An 18,495-nucleotide genomic window follows, 5' to 3' on the forward strand; every position below is an offset into this window, starting at 1 on the left:
GTCAGTGAATTTCCAGGGAAGGGCCATTGCCATTTGACAATATAAGAGCAGGGCAAAATATCCTCAAATTAGCGTGGAGGAAACCAGGAAAAATATCTCACAGGAGTAAGTAAACATTTGCATCACCGTGGGATGATCGACCCCAGTATTGTCTTGCCTATACTCTTCCATCTTGTAGTCGATTTAATGTAACCTGTATCTTGAAAACATTTTGGACATGGATTGGTATGAATTCAGCTTGTCAGTTACTCCCCTCCTAAATGCACTGCAATGCTTTTATTTCCCATTTTATCTCTACTGAATTTGAGGCAGGCTGTGTAAAATGGGGTTGTGTTTACAAAAACGACATATTTCTTATTATGGAGGTCCTGAAACTGGGGAAACTTTAAAAACATTATAATTAAGGGTATAAACGTAGGGCTGGGGGACTGGATGTTATTCCTTTTCACAAACTAATACATTGTAAAATACTTCATTATGTTCTTCTTCTTCAAGCGTATGTATACTAATTATACTAATAGTTGCCTGAAACCAAAATGTTGAATTGCTAAGGGTTACCGGCCTGTTGATGAAAGGTACTGTATTGTGAGACCTTCTAGAATTTCTGTTGCATGGCATTTTAGTGTAAAAAGGACTGCCTTTGTTGTGTGTGGTATAGCTCTTATATGCAAAGTTTTACAGTGTGGACTATAATGAATTATAATAGCTGCAGTATTTGGTCCCCCCCCCTCTTTTTTTCACTTTATCATTGTACAATTTTTATATTTTGAAGTTTGCAGTATTGGCACCTTTTTGTGCTAGAGCTGCCTTTTTAAGGTAATGCAAATTTAGGATTACCTTGCTAGTACATAGAGGCAGCGCTTATCTCGTGTTGTGTGCCTTGGTTATAATGGTGCGTTCTAGTGTATGTCCCAGTGCTGCCTTTGATGTTTGTGGTTATGTCTGTAGATTGAAAGGCATATTTTTCTCCCCTGGAGCTCTACTTTTTTAGTACCAGGTGGAGAACCGATCTGCTATGAATTATCTTCTACGCCGTGGCATTTATGTGAAAACTATATATCCGATATCCAGGCAGAAAATTTACAACATAACCTAGCATTGTTTGGGAATATGGATGGTATTAATGTAATTGTTTCCATTGGCAGTGCTGAATACATGTTAAGTACGTGACGGCTCTAAGTATTGTACGTAAGAGAGTGAAGTCCTTTAGTCGTGTCACAGTGAATTAATGGTTGCAGTATGAAATGTGTGACTGGTCGTCTTATAAACGTGAACGAATCGTCAAAGTCTGTAACCTAAAGGCAAAATAGGTTTCCACACTAATGTATACTTTGTGCACATGGTCTTAAAGTATTGTGTGTTAAACTTTTTGGTTTAGATTTTAGCAATAAAGTTTGATATTACAGGAGATCTTCTGTGTCTTTTTATTTTATTATTCGTTATGCTATCAATAGATCACATGGTTTAGCTGTACCTATTTACTGTTTCACCCAGCCACAAAGTATGATGTGCATTACAGCAGTGACCATGGCCTAAATTTAGTGTTGCAATTCCAGGAATCTCACAGTTATGGTTCCAGTCCAGTATTGCATTTAAAAAAAAAAAAACACACACTAAAACCCACCTCCTTTAACCCCTTCAGGACAATTGACATGCTAGGCATGTCACAGAAATGCATCCCCCCCTTAATGGCAATTGACATGCTTGCTTTCTTTGCCTAGTTAATGTTTCTCCGATGCCTCAATATAGTGTTTATTCACTAAAGGAAGAGATGATGGGAGAGTTTGCAGGGCCATTGTGTTTCAGCTTCTTTACTGTATTACGAAGGTCCAACCCGAGGTTCTGCTGGAAGAAGAGTTTTGCTGGTGTTGTATAATGTATAGTTAAGTTGGCAAGATTGCTGTAGGGGCTGATGGAGCTGCAGCTCCAGGCCCCTACCTTAAAATAGGCCCAGTCAGGATCGGACTGACTGGGCCTATGCGGCCTCATTAACGCAGGGCATGAGGGGCACCTGCCCCTTAAGCCCGCCGCAACTGCAACCGGGTCCGCCACCAGGGCCGGCCTTACGCGTGTGCGGCCGCACAGGGTTTAAATTACCATATTGGCTCGGATATAGGCCGCCCCCTAAAAGTTTGGTGCTTTTTTAAAGAGTTTTTTTTTTCTTTAAAAAAGCACCCAAAAAACATGCTGCCACTCTGTCCCCCCCCCGAGATATGCTGCCACTCTGTCCCCCCCCCGAGATATGCTGCCACTCTGTCCCCCCCCCCCGACTTACTAGAGCAGACTCCCGGGTGTCTTGCGGGGCCGGAGGGGGACATCTATGCAAATTGCATATACAACTCCCGGTGCCGGCACTCAGCGGAAGTGCCGGCACCGGAAGTTGTATACGCGTATTGCGTAGATGTCTTCCGCCGGCCCCGCAAGACACTCGGGAGTCTGCTCTGGTAAGTCGGGGGGGAAAGTTCACCGGCGATGCGTTTAGACAACCTCTCGTGCCGGTACTGCACCGCTGCGGGGGATCTGTATCCTAACCCCGCTGCCTGCCCGGCGCCCGGGACTGCATGTCCCGGGCGTCGGGCGCTAGACCCCGAATATAGGCCGCACCCCCACTTTAAAGACTTAAAGTGGGGGGGAAAAAGTGCGGCCTATATTCGGCCCAATACGGTATAACATCGGGAGTTTTTTTTTTGTTTTTTTTTACTTTAACATCCTCCATGTTAAATAAAGTTAAAAAAAAAGAAACCCGATGTTTTAATTTAAGCCCTGTGCGGCCGCAGACCCCTAAGGCCGACCCTGGTGGGGGCTTCCCAGCCCTTTAGAGTGGCGGACCCGGTCGCAGTAGTGGCGGGCTTAAGGGGCCCTGCGTTAATGCGGCCGTTCGCTTTCTGCACCCAAACGGCGTTGCTGCAATGCCTCGACCTCGAGGCATTCAGCAACGCCACGATCGGCACCAGGGGCCATGTCTGGCCCCTCCCCGGGGCGTCAACAACCGCCATACATTGTATGGCGGCGGACGCCCGTTTTAAAAGCGTTTAGGAGGCGATCAACGATCACCTCCTAAACTTAAATGGTGTCGCTGGAATGCCTCGATCAGGAGGCATCCAGCGACACCAAACACTTACCTTTGGGTGGACTGTGACCGCTCCGGAGAGCGGTCACAGCCGCAGCTGCCGGTGATCTTCGCCATCTGCAAGATGGCGGCGGCCCGGGAAAAAAAACAATAAAGTTAAAAAAGTTTGCTAGACGGTCTCAGACCCTCTAGAGAACTCTGGCTCCACTTGCAGGTTGAATACAGGTACTGCATTCAACCATGCAAGTCAATGGAGCCCAGCTTTCTAATCACAGTGTGATTAGTAAAAATAAATTAAAAAATAAAATAAAATTAATAATTAGAAAAAAATAGTAAACAAAACAGTAAAATGTAAAAATAATTTCCCACTGATGTCACTATCAGGGGAACCTTCAAGTTGAAAAAAAAATTTAATTTTTTTTTAAAAAAAGGCAAAAAAAATAAAATATATATATAAAAAATATATTTTTGTGAGCAAGTCCTAAAATTAGCTTAAAACAATTCTCGCATGGAGAGAGTTAAAATACTGGCATATTAAATGCCCATGGGGTGTCTACTTTTAAAAAAGGTATGATTTGATGGGGTAAATTGAATTGGCCGGGTTCAACAAGGTCCCAATTAACACGGGGGGAAGGATGGCCACACATCTAATTTCCAATTAGAAAAATGCACACATACCAAATGTGGCCTTTTAGTTCCCCCCAAAAATGACAAACCCGTGCATATGGGGTATCACTGTACTCAGGAGATGTTGCTGAACACATATTGGGGTGTTGTGTGACAGCGGCATATACCAGGAGCTGTAAATTCATACATAACATAGGTGTGTGGGGGAAAAATACACACAAAAGAATACTACTGCAAACTTTGAAAAAATTCTGGTGGTAAAATGTGTGCATGCAGAGTTAAAATACCAGCATCTAAAATACGCTGGTGTATCTAGTTTTCAAAAATATATGGTTTTGTTGGGCACACTGAAATGGCCCGGCTCAAAGATGTACCAAATAGGGCATGGGCAGTGGATCCCCAAATGCCAAAGTTCAACATTGAAAAATGCGCATGTCCCAAATGCGGCCCTTTTGCCCCCAAACAGCCAGGCAAAATCATTCATGTGAGGCATCGCTGTACTCAGGAGATGTTGCTGAATACATATTGGGGTGTTTTGTGATAGTGACGTATACCAGAACCTTTTAATTCATACCTGAAGTAAAATGTGCGTGACAAAACAAATGCAAAAAAATGACTACCACAAAGTTTGACAAATACTGGTGGTAGATATGGTGCATGGAAAGAGTTAAAATACTAGCATTTGAAATACCCTGGGGTGTCTAGTTTTTAAAAATATATGGCTTTATTGGGCATACTGAAATGGCCCGGCTCAAAGATGTACCAAATAGGGCATGGGCAGTTGATCGCCAAACGCCAAAGTTAAACATTGAAAATGTGCGTGCCCCAAATGTGGCCCTTTTGCCCCCAAACAGCCAGGCAAAATCATTTATGTGAGGTATCTGCTGTACTCAGGAGATGTTGCTGAACACATACTGGGGTGTTTTATGATAGTGACATATACCAGAACCTGTTTATTCATACCTGAATTAAAATGTGTGTGAAAAAACAAATGCAAACAAGTTACTACCATAAAGTTTGACAAAGGCTGATAGTAGAAATAGTGCTTGGAAAGGGTTAAAATACTAGCATTTGGAATACCCTGGGCTGTCTAGTTTTCAAAAAATATATGACTTGATGGGGTAAATTGCATTGGCCGGCTTCAAAGATACCCGAAATGGCACATGGGGGGAAGAATTACCAGATTCGGAAAAAATGGCTTTGAAATAGCAAAACGCTACCTGTACTTATTGCCCCATAATGTGTAGAAAAAAGCAAAAAAAACATAAAAACATTGGGTATTTCTAAACTCAGGACAAATAGTAGAATCTATTTAGCAGTTTTTTTCATTACCTTTTATAGATGAGTAAAAGATTTTTCAACTAAAAGTTAGAAACAGTCATTTTTTTCTAAATGTTTCACCATATTTTATACTTTTTTTAATAGCAAATAATATGATACAATCAAAACAATGTCATCTAAAGAAAGCCCTTCTTGTCCTGAAAAAAAACAATATATAATGTGTGTGGGTTCAGTAAACGGGAAAGAAGAAAATTACAGCTAAACACGAGCAGCGCAGAAATGTTAAAACGGCCATTGTCACGAAGGGTACAAAAAGTAAAATCAACCTTTGTCACGAAGGGGTTAAACACGACAGCCTGAGTATTGTCGATGACCACAGTGTACCCAATCTTCTGATGGCTACTTCCAACAGGATAATGCACCATGTCACAAAGCTCATATCATCTCAAACCGGTGTTTTGAACAGGACAATGAGTTCACTGTACCCCAATGGCCTCCACAGTCACCAGATCTCAGTCCAATAGAGCACCTTTGGGATGTGGTTGGAGATTTACATCATGGATGTGCAGCCGACAAATCTGCAGCTACTGCGTGATGCCACCATGCCCATTTGGACCAAAGTTTCTGAGGAATGTTTCTAGCACCTTGTAGAAAGTATGCCACAAATAATGAAGGCAGTTCTGAAGGCAAAAAGGGAGCCCAACCTGGTACTAGCAAGGTGTACCTAATAAAGTGGCCAGTGAGTGTATTTGCCAACCTCATCAGACATTATAGGTGAAGTTGTTATCTTAGCAAAGGGAGGTATCACAAAGTATTGACTAAAAGTCCTAATAATTGTGACAGACAACAGACAAAATATTTAACAGTTTTTGTCTGTGTACCATTTGGTCAACCACAATCACCAGTTATGAAAATAAGACACTACAAGGCAAAAATGCAACTGTGATTGGTATTTTTATTTCAGAACTTAAATCCCATTTTCTTGGAGCAATGTAAAATAAGCATAATGGGGTAATACCGGTCCCATGTAGCAATTATATTTGTTAATTATAAATTGAAGAATATCTTTAACTGCACTGCCTTTGGGTTGTTTTTTTATTTTATTTTTTTTTTAACCAAGTTCCCCCTTGTGCCTGGCTGAAACTCAAAGGCGTCACTGCTTTGAAATGAGAGGTCCAGGTAAACATGTTTTAAAGTGCAGGGTCTGGGTCACAAGCCTGCTCACTTGTGCTTTGAAGAGCAGGGTCTAGGTCATTAAGCGGCACGCTTACGCTTTGAAATGTGCTATCCGTGTTAGGTGGCTTGCTTGTGTTTTCCACCCTCTCAAACAGAATAAGAAGTTCACAGTGAGGTGTCTGAGGAAAGAGGTCTACAGCCACAGCTCTCACAGGTCTGAAAGGACGTCCTTTGACACGATTTGAGGGAGCACGACAGAGACTAAAAAGAAGAAAAAAAAAACATGTATAAGCAAAATATAAGCAGGTATTGAGATATTACATTTTAACAAACTATTTAGCTGGTATGCCTACTATAAATGTAAACCTGTAGCCTCCAGAACACAACATAAAATAGATTTAAAAGAAACAAGATTTCTCATTTATGAAAGATTGAAGCTCACTTTCAGTGTTTTCAGAATGCCTGTGCTTCAGTGAGCGACTCAAACCGATCAAACGCATTATTGTTTATAGAGGTGCCCAACCAACATTCTAGGCCACCGTTGATTTATTGGCAGCCAGTAACCCTTCTGTATACCATGTATCATCATACATGGTACACAGAAGGGCCTGTTCTCTGTAACATCACTCACTACAGAGTTCAAAACTGCCTCTAGAAGCAACATCAGCACAACCTTCATGGAATGGGTTTCCATGGCTGGGCAGCTGCACGGAAGCCAAAGACCACTATGCACAATACCATCTGTTGGCTGGAGTGGCACAAGCATATACAGTAGATTTAGAATCTGCAAAAAAGAGGGGGGACAATGAAACAAACAAGAAACCTCCAAATATTTGTTATCCATTAGTCAATGCCAGATGCCCTCACTCTACAGAAAAGAGGCACAAGATACTGCTGTTTGAGGTAAGCCTTGCGAGTCTAGAAGATGGCAGGGACCTCTCCATTGAAAATACTGAACTGAGTTTTGTTTTGGAACAAAAAAAACAGAATGCGCCAAAAAGAAAAAAACTGATTTTGCTCACCCCGCAGTCTAATATATAGGCTAGATAGGCTGGATAGCATTTTACATGTGCAGTCTCTGTGAAATGTATGTATGTATGTATGTATGTATGTATGCTGACATGGCAAACCTATTCTCCATGTGAACAGCACTAACCCAGTCTCTTAAAAAGAATGTTGATTTTTAAAATAGACTAATCTTTCTTAGCAAGCTATACAACACTTACTCAACAAAATTGACCATTGCAGCCTTGGGGTTGCATGAGACATAGATCAGCTGCTTCAGATGCTCAGCTCTTCTGATTGCAATAATCACTTTGGAATCTGGAGAGATGATCACAAATAAATATCATGATGAGAATGTCTATTTTTAGTTCATTTATTTGTTTATTAATTACAAAATACTGAACTTACGAAGGCCAGCTCGAGGAGGATCAATAATGGCTACAAGGTTCTGAGATGCAAGGGAGTTTATCAGGCCAGGAAAAATGTCTTCTGCTTTACCACATCGAAATTCCACATTCTTCAGGTCTGCAAATTTGAGGAATTATATCACTATTCTATTTCCAGCTGGTGGTGTTCTTTACAAATAAGGGGTGGCGCTACTTACTGTTAATTTGTGCATTAGCTTTGGCATCTGCAATAGCTTCCTGACACAGCTCAATTCCGACAACTTTCTTCACTTTCTTTAAGAGGGGAGAAAAAAAAAAAGAGGTCAGGGCAACTGGAACAGATTACTATTTGTAAAGCGGAAAAGTAGTCTGCTACTGAAAGATGTGTTCGTTCAAATTGACATGTGATTAAAAAACACTCATTTTATTGAGGCCTGAGAAATTATGGATTACAGTATTTGTTTTTCATGTATGTCAAGCTTTGTAAGTGTTCTGTTATGGGACAAAACATCAACTGAGCTTTCATATTAAGTACATAAATCTTTGCAGATTTGTTAATTCTTCCTCTGATTAAATCACATTAAGACAACACAGAGATTACAAAATCCGACAGACTGTACTCATCCAGCTGTAGTAGGCTGGCACTTTGTTGGGCGAGTGTCATAGGAGTGTCTGCAGCAGCTCCTGGGAGCTTTAAATAGGTTACTTCACTTGTGTCTCCCATAATATGAGGGCAAACTGTAAAACTATCACGGATCCACATTGAGAAGGTGGGCCCAACATAGGAGGGCTTGCCCAGGGTCTCAAACAAAACACGCAAACGGTGACAATCAAATGAATCAGAAACAAGGCAGCTTCAAAAGGTGCTGGACACTATACCTTGCCCAGATAAACACAGATAATGTAAACTGCTCTTCAAAACTCATTAATTTCATTGGTTTATTTGCAGCTTGTGAGCTTAGAATGCACAGCTCTTACATTTGGTTGAGCAAATTATTATTTTGCTAGAGACAAAATAATGCCTGTGTCTATTTAAGGACCTCCATACAACAACAACAACTACTACTAATATATGCTATGTAGCATTAAAATTTAAAGGCATTTCAACTTACCTTGGCCAAGGAGATGCCAATTGTTCCCGTGCCACAGCAGACGTCTAACACAGTGCTGTTCTGGTCCAGCTGAGCCCAGTCTGCTATCGTCGAGTACAGAACCTCTGCTGCCAGGGTGTTTACCTGTAGTTTCATACAGTACAATAAATCAAAAATGTTAAATAACTGGAACTTGCTCCCCCCCCCACCGCTATCTGTTGGTGTTCCTCAGGGTTCTTCCCTCGGACAACTGTGTGTAGGTGAAACTGGAAGCCAAAAGAAGATACCAAATACCACCCTTATCTATATTTCCTCTCCTGACCTTTCACCCTCTCTTCTAACTGGCCTCATCAACTGTCTTTCTGAGATGGCATCCCATTACCTAAAGCTCAACATCTCCAAGACTGAGTTTATGGTAATCCCGCCATCCTCTCTGTCCACAATTCCTGACCTATCTCTTACGGTTGAAACTCTGCTATCCAACCAACACACCAAGTTTGCTGCTTTGGCCACTTCACTCTGCTCTCTCCTTCATGCCTTACATTTAGTTGCTCACCAAATCCTGCCACTTTCAGAAGAAAAACATCTTACGAATTTGCCCATTCACAAAAAACAACAAAAATATTAATCCAATCCCTTGTGATATGCCATCTGGATTATTGCAACACCGTTCCATATCTGCTGCTCCACTATGCCAATCGCTCCATTGGCTCCCCAAACTACTGACCCTGACCTACAGACCATTTAACAACTCTGCAGCCCCCCCCCATATCTCTAACCTCCAATCTTAATACATCCCCTAACCACCCTCTTCATTCCTCTCATGACTTGCATCTTCTCTTGGACTCTCATTACCTCTTCGCACTCCCGTATTCAGGATTTCACCCATGCTGTTCCCCTTCTGTAGAATTCCCTTCCCAGTTCTGTCAGACTTTCTTCCTCATACACAACTTTCCAAAGTTCTCTGAAAAAGCCCTTTTTCAAGAAGCGTACAACCTTTCCTCCTAACTTTTTCGGCCATCACCCTAATAAAGCCATCTGAACCATCAACAACCTCTACAGATCAACCACACCCCATCAACTCATCCCCATCCAAGCAGGCTTCTCCTATTGTCGCCCCCCCCTCAACCTCCGACTAGATTGTACCCTCGCAAGAACAGTGCCCTCTTTTTTTTTTGTACCAGTTTGTTATTGTATGTTAATTTTAAAATTATTCCACTGATTGTAACAGCGCTACAGAATCTGCTGGTGCTATATAAATAAATGTAATGTAACGAAGTTCAATTAGATTTAATCATATAAATGGGTGTTAATATCAAGAGATGTACATCCCCATCCTTACAAATCTTAATTTATATGTACAAAATCACAAGAAGAAGTCTTCAGGGGAGCAGTTTAAAATATTAGGAACTGCTATGTATCAGAATATAAATTATATATACAGTATATGTTCGCTGTGTAACTACTGTGTAACTACACACACACAGAATATTTTAAACAATTACTTGTTTGTGCCACATCGCTCAAAATGAATTGAATATCTAGACAAAATCTTCAAGGTAGGCTGTTATCGAACATTTTTTTTTCTTTCCAAAAAGATCAAACAATGCTCAACATTTTAAAAGAAGTCTGTCTGCGTACAAGGAGAGAATTTGTCCGTACCTGGAAAAAAGCATGTGGTGAAATACGAAAGGTAAGTCCCAGCAGCTCTTCATGTATATAATGGTCTCCAGCTACATGTTCCACAGGTAAATCCTCCATGTTAGGAGACTTCCTAAAAACAAAATTAAAGAAATAAGGCTAAATTACAATTTTTTGGATGCGATTACATGCAGGAGTGTGGGAGGGTGCTACATTTTTTTCTTTGAATTTAACAGAACCATGTAGACTATAAGCAGAAAATACAATGAGGAGGAAATATACCGTATTGGCCCGAATATAGGCTGCACTCCCCCCCCCCTTTAGGTCTTTAAAGTGGAGGTGCAGCATATATTCGGGGGTTAGGCGCAGGGATGCGCAGTTCATGTCACCCGATGCCCGGGACATGCAGTTCCAGGCGCCAGGCGGGTGTCTTTCATTTATCCCTGCTGCAGGTAAGCAGAAGGGTTAGGATCCAGATCCCCGCAGCGCTGCAGGGGACCTGGATCCTCCTCTCCGACAGCCGTGGACGTCTTCGCGATGTGCGTAGTGGGCATTTCTAGGGGGCATAAAGCATATCTGGGGGGGCAGGTGGGCAGAAACCTAGAAAACACCCAAGATAAACCAAACAGAAATTATATCTTCAACGAACCAGAACGCACCATGTTACATCTTCACTACATTAACATTAATGTTACATGCAGTGGAAACAAAAAGAAATTATTTGATTTTAAAATTGAAAACCAGAACAGGCTTAGGCCTTAAAGAGCTGTGCTAAACTGCAATGGATGGGAGCACCTAGACCACCCAGAGACAGTAACAGAAATACTGAGCGGAAAGCTAGACTTAAATTCAAACTATACAACCGCGCATGCGCCCCTGAAAAAACAAACAGCAGCCATCTTCAGCAGCACCCATTTGGGTGCCGCATCCCCGGAGAGCAGCGGGGGAGAACAACGGGTTCCTGCTCAGCCAGACGGCAGCTCTGACAGGCCTCTGAGCTAACCAACCTGGGTAAGTAAAGAAAATGACCACCACCTATCCCTGTTCAGGACAGGAAATACTTGGGAACTTTGGGGGTATAGGCTTTATGGCCTGTAGGAGGGGGAAGAGGAGAAGCAGTTTGTGTTTAACCATTTTATGAAGGTTTTAGGATAAAACCTTATGGTATGCTGTTGCTTGAAGGCACACGTTCTTTCATAGACTACAACTAAAAATCATTCAAACACTTTGATTGAAAGTAAAACCTCTTTGAAGCAGGTATATTCAAGGAATTAAACTCACTGCTATGTTTAAGGGTTAACAAGGCAAATGAATACCAGAAATTGTACCCTTTTTCTTAGGGTAGATCCTGCCATAAATGTTATATGGAAACCTGGGCTGATCTGATCATATGACCGGGGCAGGAAAAAGCACCCATGCAGGGCATCTTCAAAGAGGATGCCAAATGTCCTGTTTTCGGTGCCATAAAATCCTACAGGGGACCAGACATTGTAGTCACACAGGGGACGCAGCACCTAGTATCTTCAGAGTTATGATTTGAGAAATATGATTCTGTTATGAACACGACTATAACATGAACACGTTCTGTGTGCCAACAGTGTGACTTCCAGGATGCTAGGAAACATAGCAGGAGGGAGTTAAAGAGAGCCTGGGAACTAAGAACAGGTCACCTAGCGCCCTGTGTTTGGAACGTGTACACACTACTAATAGGAAAGTTTTACTTTTTTTTTTCTTTTAAATGAAATTGAGTTATTATAGAGTTTGATAAGCTGAAGGGGTTAACCTTAAATAGAACTTGGTGGTGGCAGCCCATGTGGGGTGAAGAGGTTTCGGGTTAAGGTATAGTAGCTCTGGGCCTTCCAATAACTATTTCACATCCACATGCCCCCCTAACGTCACGGTGAGAGCTGGCAGGCAGGTGACGGTTCTTCCTGTTGTTTTTGGGGCTTCCGTGACACTCACCTTTGCCCTTCTTCAACAAAATACAGGGAGGTGACACCACTGTCTTTTCCTGAGCCTTCTATAAAATATGTTGCCAGCGATGACTTAAGCTCCGCGAGAGTTTCCTTACTCAGTTTCTGAAAGTTAGAAAAAGAAAAATGAAATTAAATATACTCAGTGTAATTCAAAACAACAACAACACCAACAAAAAAACATTCATTTCCAAAATCTTCACACCTGGGGATGAAAATATACTATAGCCATGACTTGTCCCTTCCTGCTGCTACGGACAGTGAGCTGCTTCCAGTGGCCTTCATAGGATTCAGGACTGTAACATGCATATGGAGTCGTCCTATGTGCAAAGATCAAACAAGTGTCTTATTAATCCACCTTCCTACCAAACATCATCTCAGTTTCGAACCTGCCGTGTACAGAATAGGATTACTTAAAATTATTTCTATATAGGACCATGCTTTGGTGTGTTGGGAAGACGCTCATGTAATGGGGAACCTGAGAGCAGTATTCATCTAGCTTTAAGTTTTTTGGTGTGTGTTTGCCAAATACCACTACAAACATTACTGTTCTTTGTTTATATTGCCATCCATTTAGTTAGTGTTCCAAATGGGCAGTAGACATCCCTAATGATGGCTGGTTCTGGGCAGCTGGCCCATTTGCCCTATGGAAAAGCAGTCCAGTTTCTAGCCTGTAAAAAAACATTTAATTAGGTCAATGCGTGTTTTTCTTCCACAGGTTTAGACAATCACAGGCACGTCAGCTGTTGGATGGCTCCAATGATTGAAAATCAATCACTGAAAACAATTACCCATTCCTTCTTAGAATACATTGCCATTTTCAAATAAATTTGTGACCAATACATAGAAGCTCCTATCAGTGTAATGCTGGTCAAGTAACAGGTCAACAATGTACCTGATGTATTCCTGGAAAGCCTTCACAACCTTCTTGGTGACCGCAGGAATGTGAATTGTGTCATACGGTTCCACAACTGCACATGTACCCCCTTTATATTTTCCAAGCCGGCAGCCCACGGTCTTGTCTTCTTGGTTGGCACTAATCCCAACCAGGAACTCGCATTTGTTTCGATACTCTGTCTTGTATAAGAAAAAAAAAAAACAATAAGGATCCTTGCACAATTTTACCTAAAACTACACATTTCCTGTGTATAAAATAAAAGCAAAAGGTTAAGAATCAGTATTTATTTAGTTCACCTGTGAAGAAGTTTAACATGTCGCAATTAAGAAGGACTGCATCAGTACTTCAGAGTGAAGTCTCTTATTCACATGTGTACAAAGGTCTTGTATAGCCAAGCCAAACCAAATGCATAATTATTTATCCTATTGCACTTTGGTAAACAGAAATACTGAATCTTAACCCTTCCTGCGTCCTTCCTTCTGCCATAGGAATGCTCAAACTCTAAAGGACGCTTCCGCTGAAAGGACTTGAGATTGGTTGACTAAATCCCTACTTACATCTGGTTATAATAGTTAATAACATGATTTGGGTTGCAACACAAAAAAAAAAATACAACTCTAAAGCCAGTACATAAGTCAATAAACTTCATTGCCACACACAAATTTATATGCCCCATTACAAAAATTAAGCATACACATATGTATATGCGTATTTGTAATTCCGCACATTTTGCATCCATTACCTGTGCGGGGGAGGGTTTCACTCCCTCCAATGGGCAGTATACATTAATCTGCTTTTGATCAAACCAACGTGTTAAATGGGTCTTGTAGCTGTGTCCAATCTCTCTATAAAAAAAGAAAGGGAAGGGAAAACATACTTTCAATATGATGGCTTAAAATACGTACAGTGTTTACGTAGCATTTTTCCTCTATAAGTTAATACAAACAAATGTAAAATTAAAGACCATGCAATAGGCCACATAATTGTTCTAAATAAAGATTGTCTGTAAAATCCTTATGTAGATTTACTGCTAAAGCACAAATATTACGTATTCTTTATAAGTCTTTTATATATTATACACAACATCAGTGTATATATATATATATACAGAATTTCAGATATATAACAATTGCTAGGAAATTGTTGAGTCCATCAAAATGTTGCACACAGAGGAACATTACTTGTAAGTGGTTGTTAAACAGGAGTCTAAGTTATTGTATTACATTCTTAATTGAATTCTAATGTTGATGGTCTAACAATTCAATACTGTGCAAAAAAAACCTGGCAAATATAGTATGAGAAGGATAACAGAGAAGAGGAGCAAGTTACTTGATCAGTTTCTGTAGCACATTTTCACACTCGTCTCCCTTCATACACAGTTGTTCTTCATAAGGAACTTGCCATAGAGGAGTCACGACATCTGCAATTTGCTTACTAAGTGGTTCTTCCACGGTGTCTTCCTGCAAAGTCTGACGCTTTGTCTCTGGCTGATGCTTCTCAACGTCCTCTTGTTTTCTCTTTCTCATGATAGGATCAGCCTTGGGCTTTGCAAGTCGGACACTCAACGCATGGTTTTTCCACATCACTCCATGTATGACTTTCATTGCTTTGTCCCTCTCCTCCTCACTTTTGAAGGTCACAAATGCAAATGTTTGCTTCTGCATTAGTTTGATTTTGTGAGGGTTGAGTCCGTACTTCCCAAGGAATTTCTTTACGTCATTAAATCCTATGTATTTTGGCAAGTTTTGTATCTCCACTTTGAAAATTTCTGAAGTGAAAAGGTCTTCTTTGATGTATCTATAAATTCCTGCACTGGCCGTAGCATCTTCGTCTGCCTGAACAGAGCCTTCTATTCTCTCTTCCTCATGTGAAATTGTTTGGTTCTGTTCTATTCTCTCTTCCTCATGTGAAATTGTTTGGTTCTGTTCTATTCTCTCTTCCTCATGTGAACTTGTTTGGTTCTGTTCTATTCTCTCTTCCTCATGTGAACTTGTTTGGTTCTGTTCTATTCTCTCTTCCTCATGTGAACTTGTTTGGTTCTGATCTATTCTCTCTTCTTCATGTGAACTTGTTTGGTTCTGTTCCTCAGAAGTACTGATGCTTCCACTTACAGGGATATCCATCATCTGCGTTCTCCTGAAACAATTAAATTGGTTATTCTAAGGACAGACAACACAAATATGATATATAATCAACTGTGATGTATATATCATATGAAACATTCTGTGAATGAAAATAAATATGGATCAAGTTGCATTTACTTAACCCCTTCAATCGCAGGAGATTTTGGTACCTCAAGTCCCGGAGCAATTTTGCCATTTTTGCGCTATGTCGGTTAAGCAATTATTCTCTTTTCCTGTGAATAGTGTACCCATGTAAACTATATAGATTTTCTTTTGATACCAAAGTTAGATGATTAGCTGAAAATTTAGAATGATAAATTTAGTAAAAAACTAGCTAAAAATCAGTTTTTTTTTTTTTTTTTTTTTTATAAATTTTCCCTCTGAATCCTCACAAAATTAGGTAAAGTGATGGAAAATCCCCTCCAAGTTTATCGATTCAGGTGTCCTGATTTCAGAAATAACTAATTTATATAGATTTTCCACACTTTCCCAGCACTTATAGGGAACATACTATAAGGTGTACATTTCTTGTAGAATTTTTATGCTTATGGCTTAACGGGTTTGTCCCTGCCGCTGCAAGAAGGGCAGGATGTACCGGTACGTCCATAGGGGACTGAAGGGGTTAATCCACCACAGACGGTTATTTACAAACAAAACAGACTATCCCCTTCGATTCACTACAGCTCCTTAGCGAAATGCGTGTCAGGCAGCATTTTTCAGCAGTGGGTATAAACAGGAGCATCAATTAACTTGTGTGGTCTCCCCCCTGCTCTGTTACCGACTTTTTTATCAGGTCCTTTTCTTATTTATTATTTTAGGTCTCAGTATGTATGATTCTCTGTGACAATCTAGTAGTATGCTTTTTCAACTTAAATTATGATGCACAAAACAAGCTACTGTCTAAAAATTGGTGTTGTATCTTCCCAAAACTCCGGGCATGGAAACAGTTAAAATACCAGCATTTGAAATTCCCTGAGGTCTCTAGTTTTCAAAAATATATGGTTTAATGGGGGTAACTGAATTGGCCGGTTTCAAAGATGTCCCAAATAGGGCATATGAGCAAACTGAACAGATGTCAAAATTCAACTAAATGAGCAACTCCCAAATGTGACCTTTTAGCCACAAAACAACCTGAATAAACTTACGCATTGGTAGTATTACTGTACCCATGAGGTGTCGCTGAACATATATTGGGGTTTTTGGCTGTGACATATTCCAGGCGCCATAAATTCATACCTAACATACAGAGTGGGGGGGGGTAGACAGAAAAAAGAAAACTGCTACCGCAATGAAAAGTATAGTACATAAAAAAAAAGTTAAAAATACCAGCATTTAAAATATCCCAAGGTGTCTAGCTTTCAAAAATATGTAATGATGGTGTAGATTGAAATGGCTGGCTTTGAAGATGTCCCATAGGACATGGGCACAGGCCAACTATATGTCAAAATTCCAAAACAAAAAACTGCACACCTCCCAAATGTGGCCCTTGAGCCCCCAAACAACCTGACAAACCTATGCATGGGTGGTATTGTTGTACTCAGATGTTGCTGAATACAAATTGGGATAATTGACAGTGGCATATACCAGGAGTTGTAAAATCATACCTGAACACCACCAACAAATTTTGGCAAAGGCTGGTAGTAGAATTAGTACATAGAAAGAGTTAAGATACTAACATTTCAAATACCCTGAGGTTTTCAAACATATATGACCGGCTTCAAATATGCCTTAAATAGGACATGCAGGCAGAAGGACCACATGTCAAAATTCCAAGTTGCAAAGCTGAATTGCGTATGTTCCAAATGTGGCCCTTTACCCACCAAACAACTTGACAAAACCTACGCTTGGGGGGTATTACCGTACTCAGGAGATGTTGCTGAACACATAATGGGGTGTTTGACATTGACATACACCAGGAGCTGTAATTTCATACCAGAAGCACAATGTGCATATGGCGGGTGTTTGGTTAAAAACACAAAAACTAATTACTGCCACAAAGTTTGATGAAAGCTGGTAGTATAATTAGAGCTTTGAAATAGTTAGCATTTGAAACACCCTGTGGTGCCTAATTTTCAAACATATATGGTTCTATGAGGCAACTTGTACTGACCAACTTCAACGATCTCCCAAATAGGACATGGGAGCAGAATGACCAGATTTGGAAAATGTTTTGAAATAGCAATATACTACTTGCACTTATTGATCTATAACTCTCAAAAAACATACACTGGGCATTTCTAAATTCAGGGCAAATAGAATCTACTTAGATTTCTTCATTGGCTTTTGTAGATGAAGAAAAGATTTTTCAAATAAAATTCAAAAAAGTTTTTTTTTCGTGTTTTTTTTTACACTTTTTCACCATATTTATTTTATTTTTATAGTAAATAAGATATGATCAAAATAAGCTTTTCTTGTCCTGAAGAAGAAAAACAATACAAACTTGAGAGAGTGGTAGATAAGTGGAACAAACTGCCAACAGAAGTGGTAGCCAACAGTAAGGGAATTTAAAAGTGCATGGAACATGCATAAAACACCAAAGACTAAGGTTTAATTCTATGTATAGATACTACTGCAATCCTGATACAAGACATTCTACGTTAAATATTTTAACTGCAAATATTTGCTACCAGCAACATATCAACCAAATTAAACATGCGAAGACAAAGAACAATACAGCTGTGATAAACAAATTTAAATATATACATATTGGTACCAGCGGATCTTTTACGTTTAAATCTACAACAAATGAAAAAGACGAACGTAAGGTAATAGCCTATGTCTTTTCGCTCTTCTTTGTATTGCTTTTGTGCATCAATATAAATATTAAATAAAATAATAATAAAAAAAAACCAGATTAAACATATACACGCACAAATAAAGCGCTTAAGAATCCCGACAATGCACAAGCTGTACGTCTTTCCACTTACAAGCCTTCACGCATGGAACTCTTAAAAGGAAGCTGCCATGCTTGTGACGACAAAGGAAGTTAGGTTCACATCCGGCGCTCGGTGTCAGAAGGGGGAGTTTTGTTGCCTGGAAACAGGAACATGCTTTTGTTAAAGTCTCCTCTTGTTAATAAAATAATCATAAACTAGGCAAGGGTTGCGACATCTAGTTCATTGAAAGTATATAGCTACAAACATGCATGCAAGTTGGTTAAAAGCTCCGAGCTCTGTAACGGACGTGATGTAGGTTGGGGGGCGGGGACGCTTAACTAGAGGGCG

General features: G+C 40.3%; 1 protein-coding gene across 1 annotated transcript; it reads right to left on the reverse strand.

Annotated features, from left to right (window-relative positions):
- Positions 1-5,913: 5,913 nt before the first annotated feature.
- On the reverse strand, positions 5,914-18,368 carry TRMT2A (tRNA methyltransferase 2 homolog A). The gene is made up of 12 exons (XM_053471330.1): positions 18,199-18,368; positions 14,478-15,284; positions 13,891-13,993; positions 13,146-13,327; positions 12,456-12,570; positions 12,240-12,355; positions 10,299-10,410; positions 8,658-8,780; positions 7,764-7,839; positions 7,568-7,684; positions 7,381-7,477; positions 5,914-6,415 (listed from the first exon to the last, which is right to left on the reverse strand). Exons 1-12 carry the CDS (start codon positions 18,210-18,212, stop codon positions 6,169-6,171), a joined length of 2,109 nt encoding a protein of 702 aa, XP_053327305.1. The 5' UTR covers positions 18,213-18,368; the 3' UTR covers positions 5,914-6,168.
- Positions 18,369-18,495: the final 127 nt, after the last annotated feature.

Source organism: Spea bombifrons, chromosome 1, assembly GCF_027358695.1.
Source record: "Spea bombifrons isolate aSpeBom1 chromosome 1, aSpeBom1.2.pri, whole genome shotgun sequence".
NCBI lineage: Eukaryota > Metazoa > Chordata > Amphibia > Anura > Pelobatidae > Spea > Spea bombifrons.

Bases quoted from the DNA above. Each gene is read 5' to 3' on its own strand.
- TRMT2A (XM_053471330.1), bottom strand. The intron at 12,356-12,455 runs GTGTGAAGATTT...TCTAACTTTCAG, and splicing joins TAGTATATTTTCATCCCCAG to AAACTGAGTAAGGAAACTCT. The intron at 8,781-10,298 runs GTACGGACAAAT...ATGAAACTACAG, and splicing joins CACCACATGCTTTTTTCCAG to GTAAACACCCTGGCAGCAGA.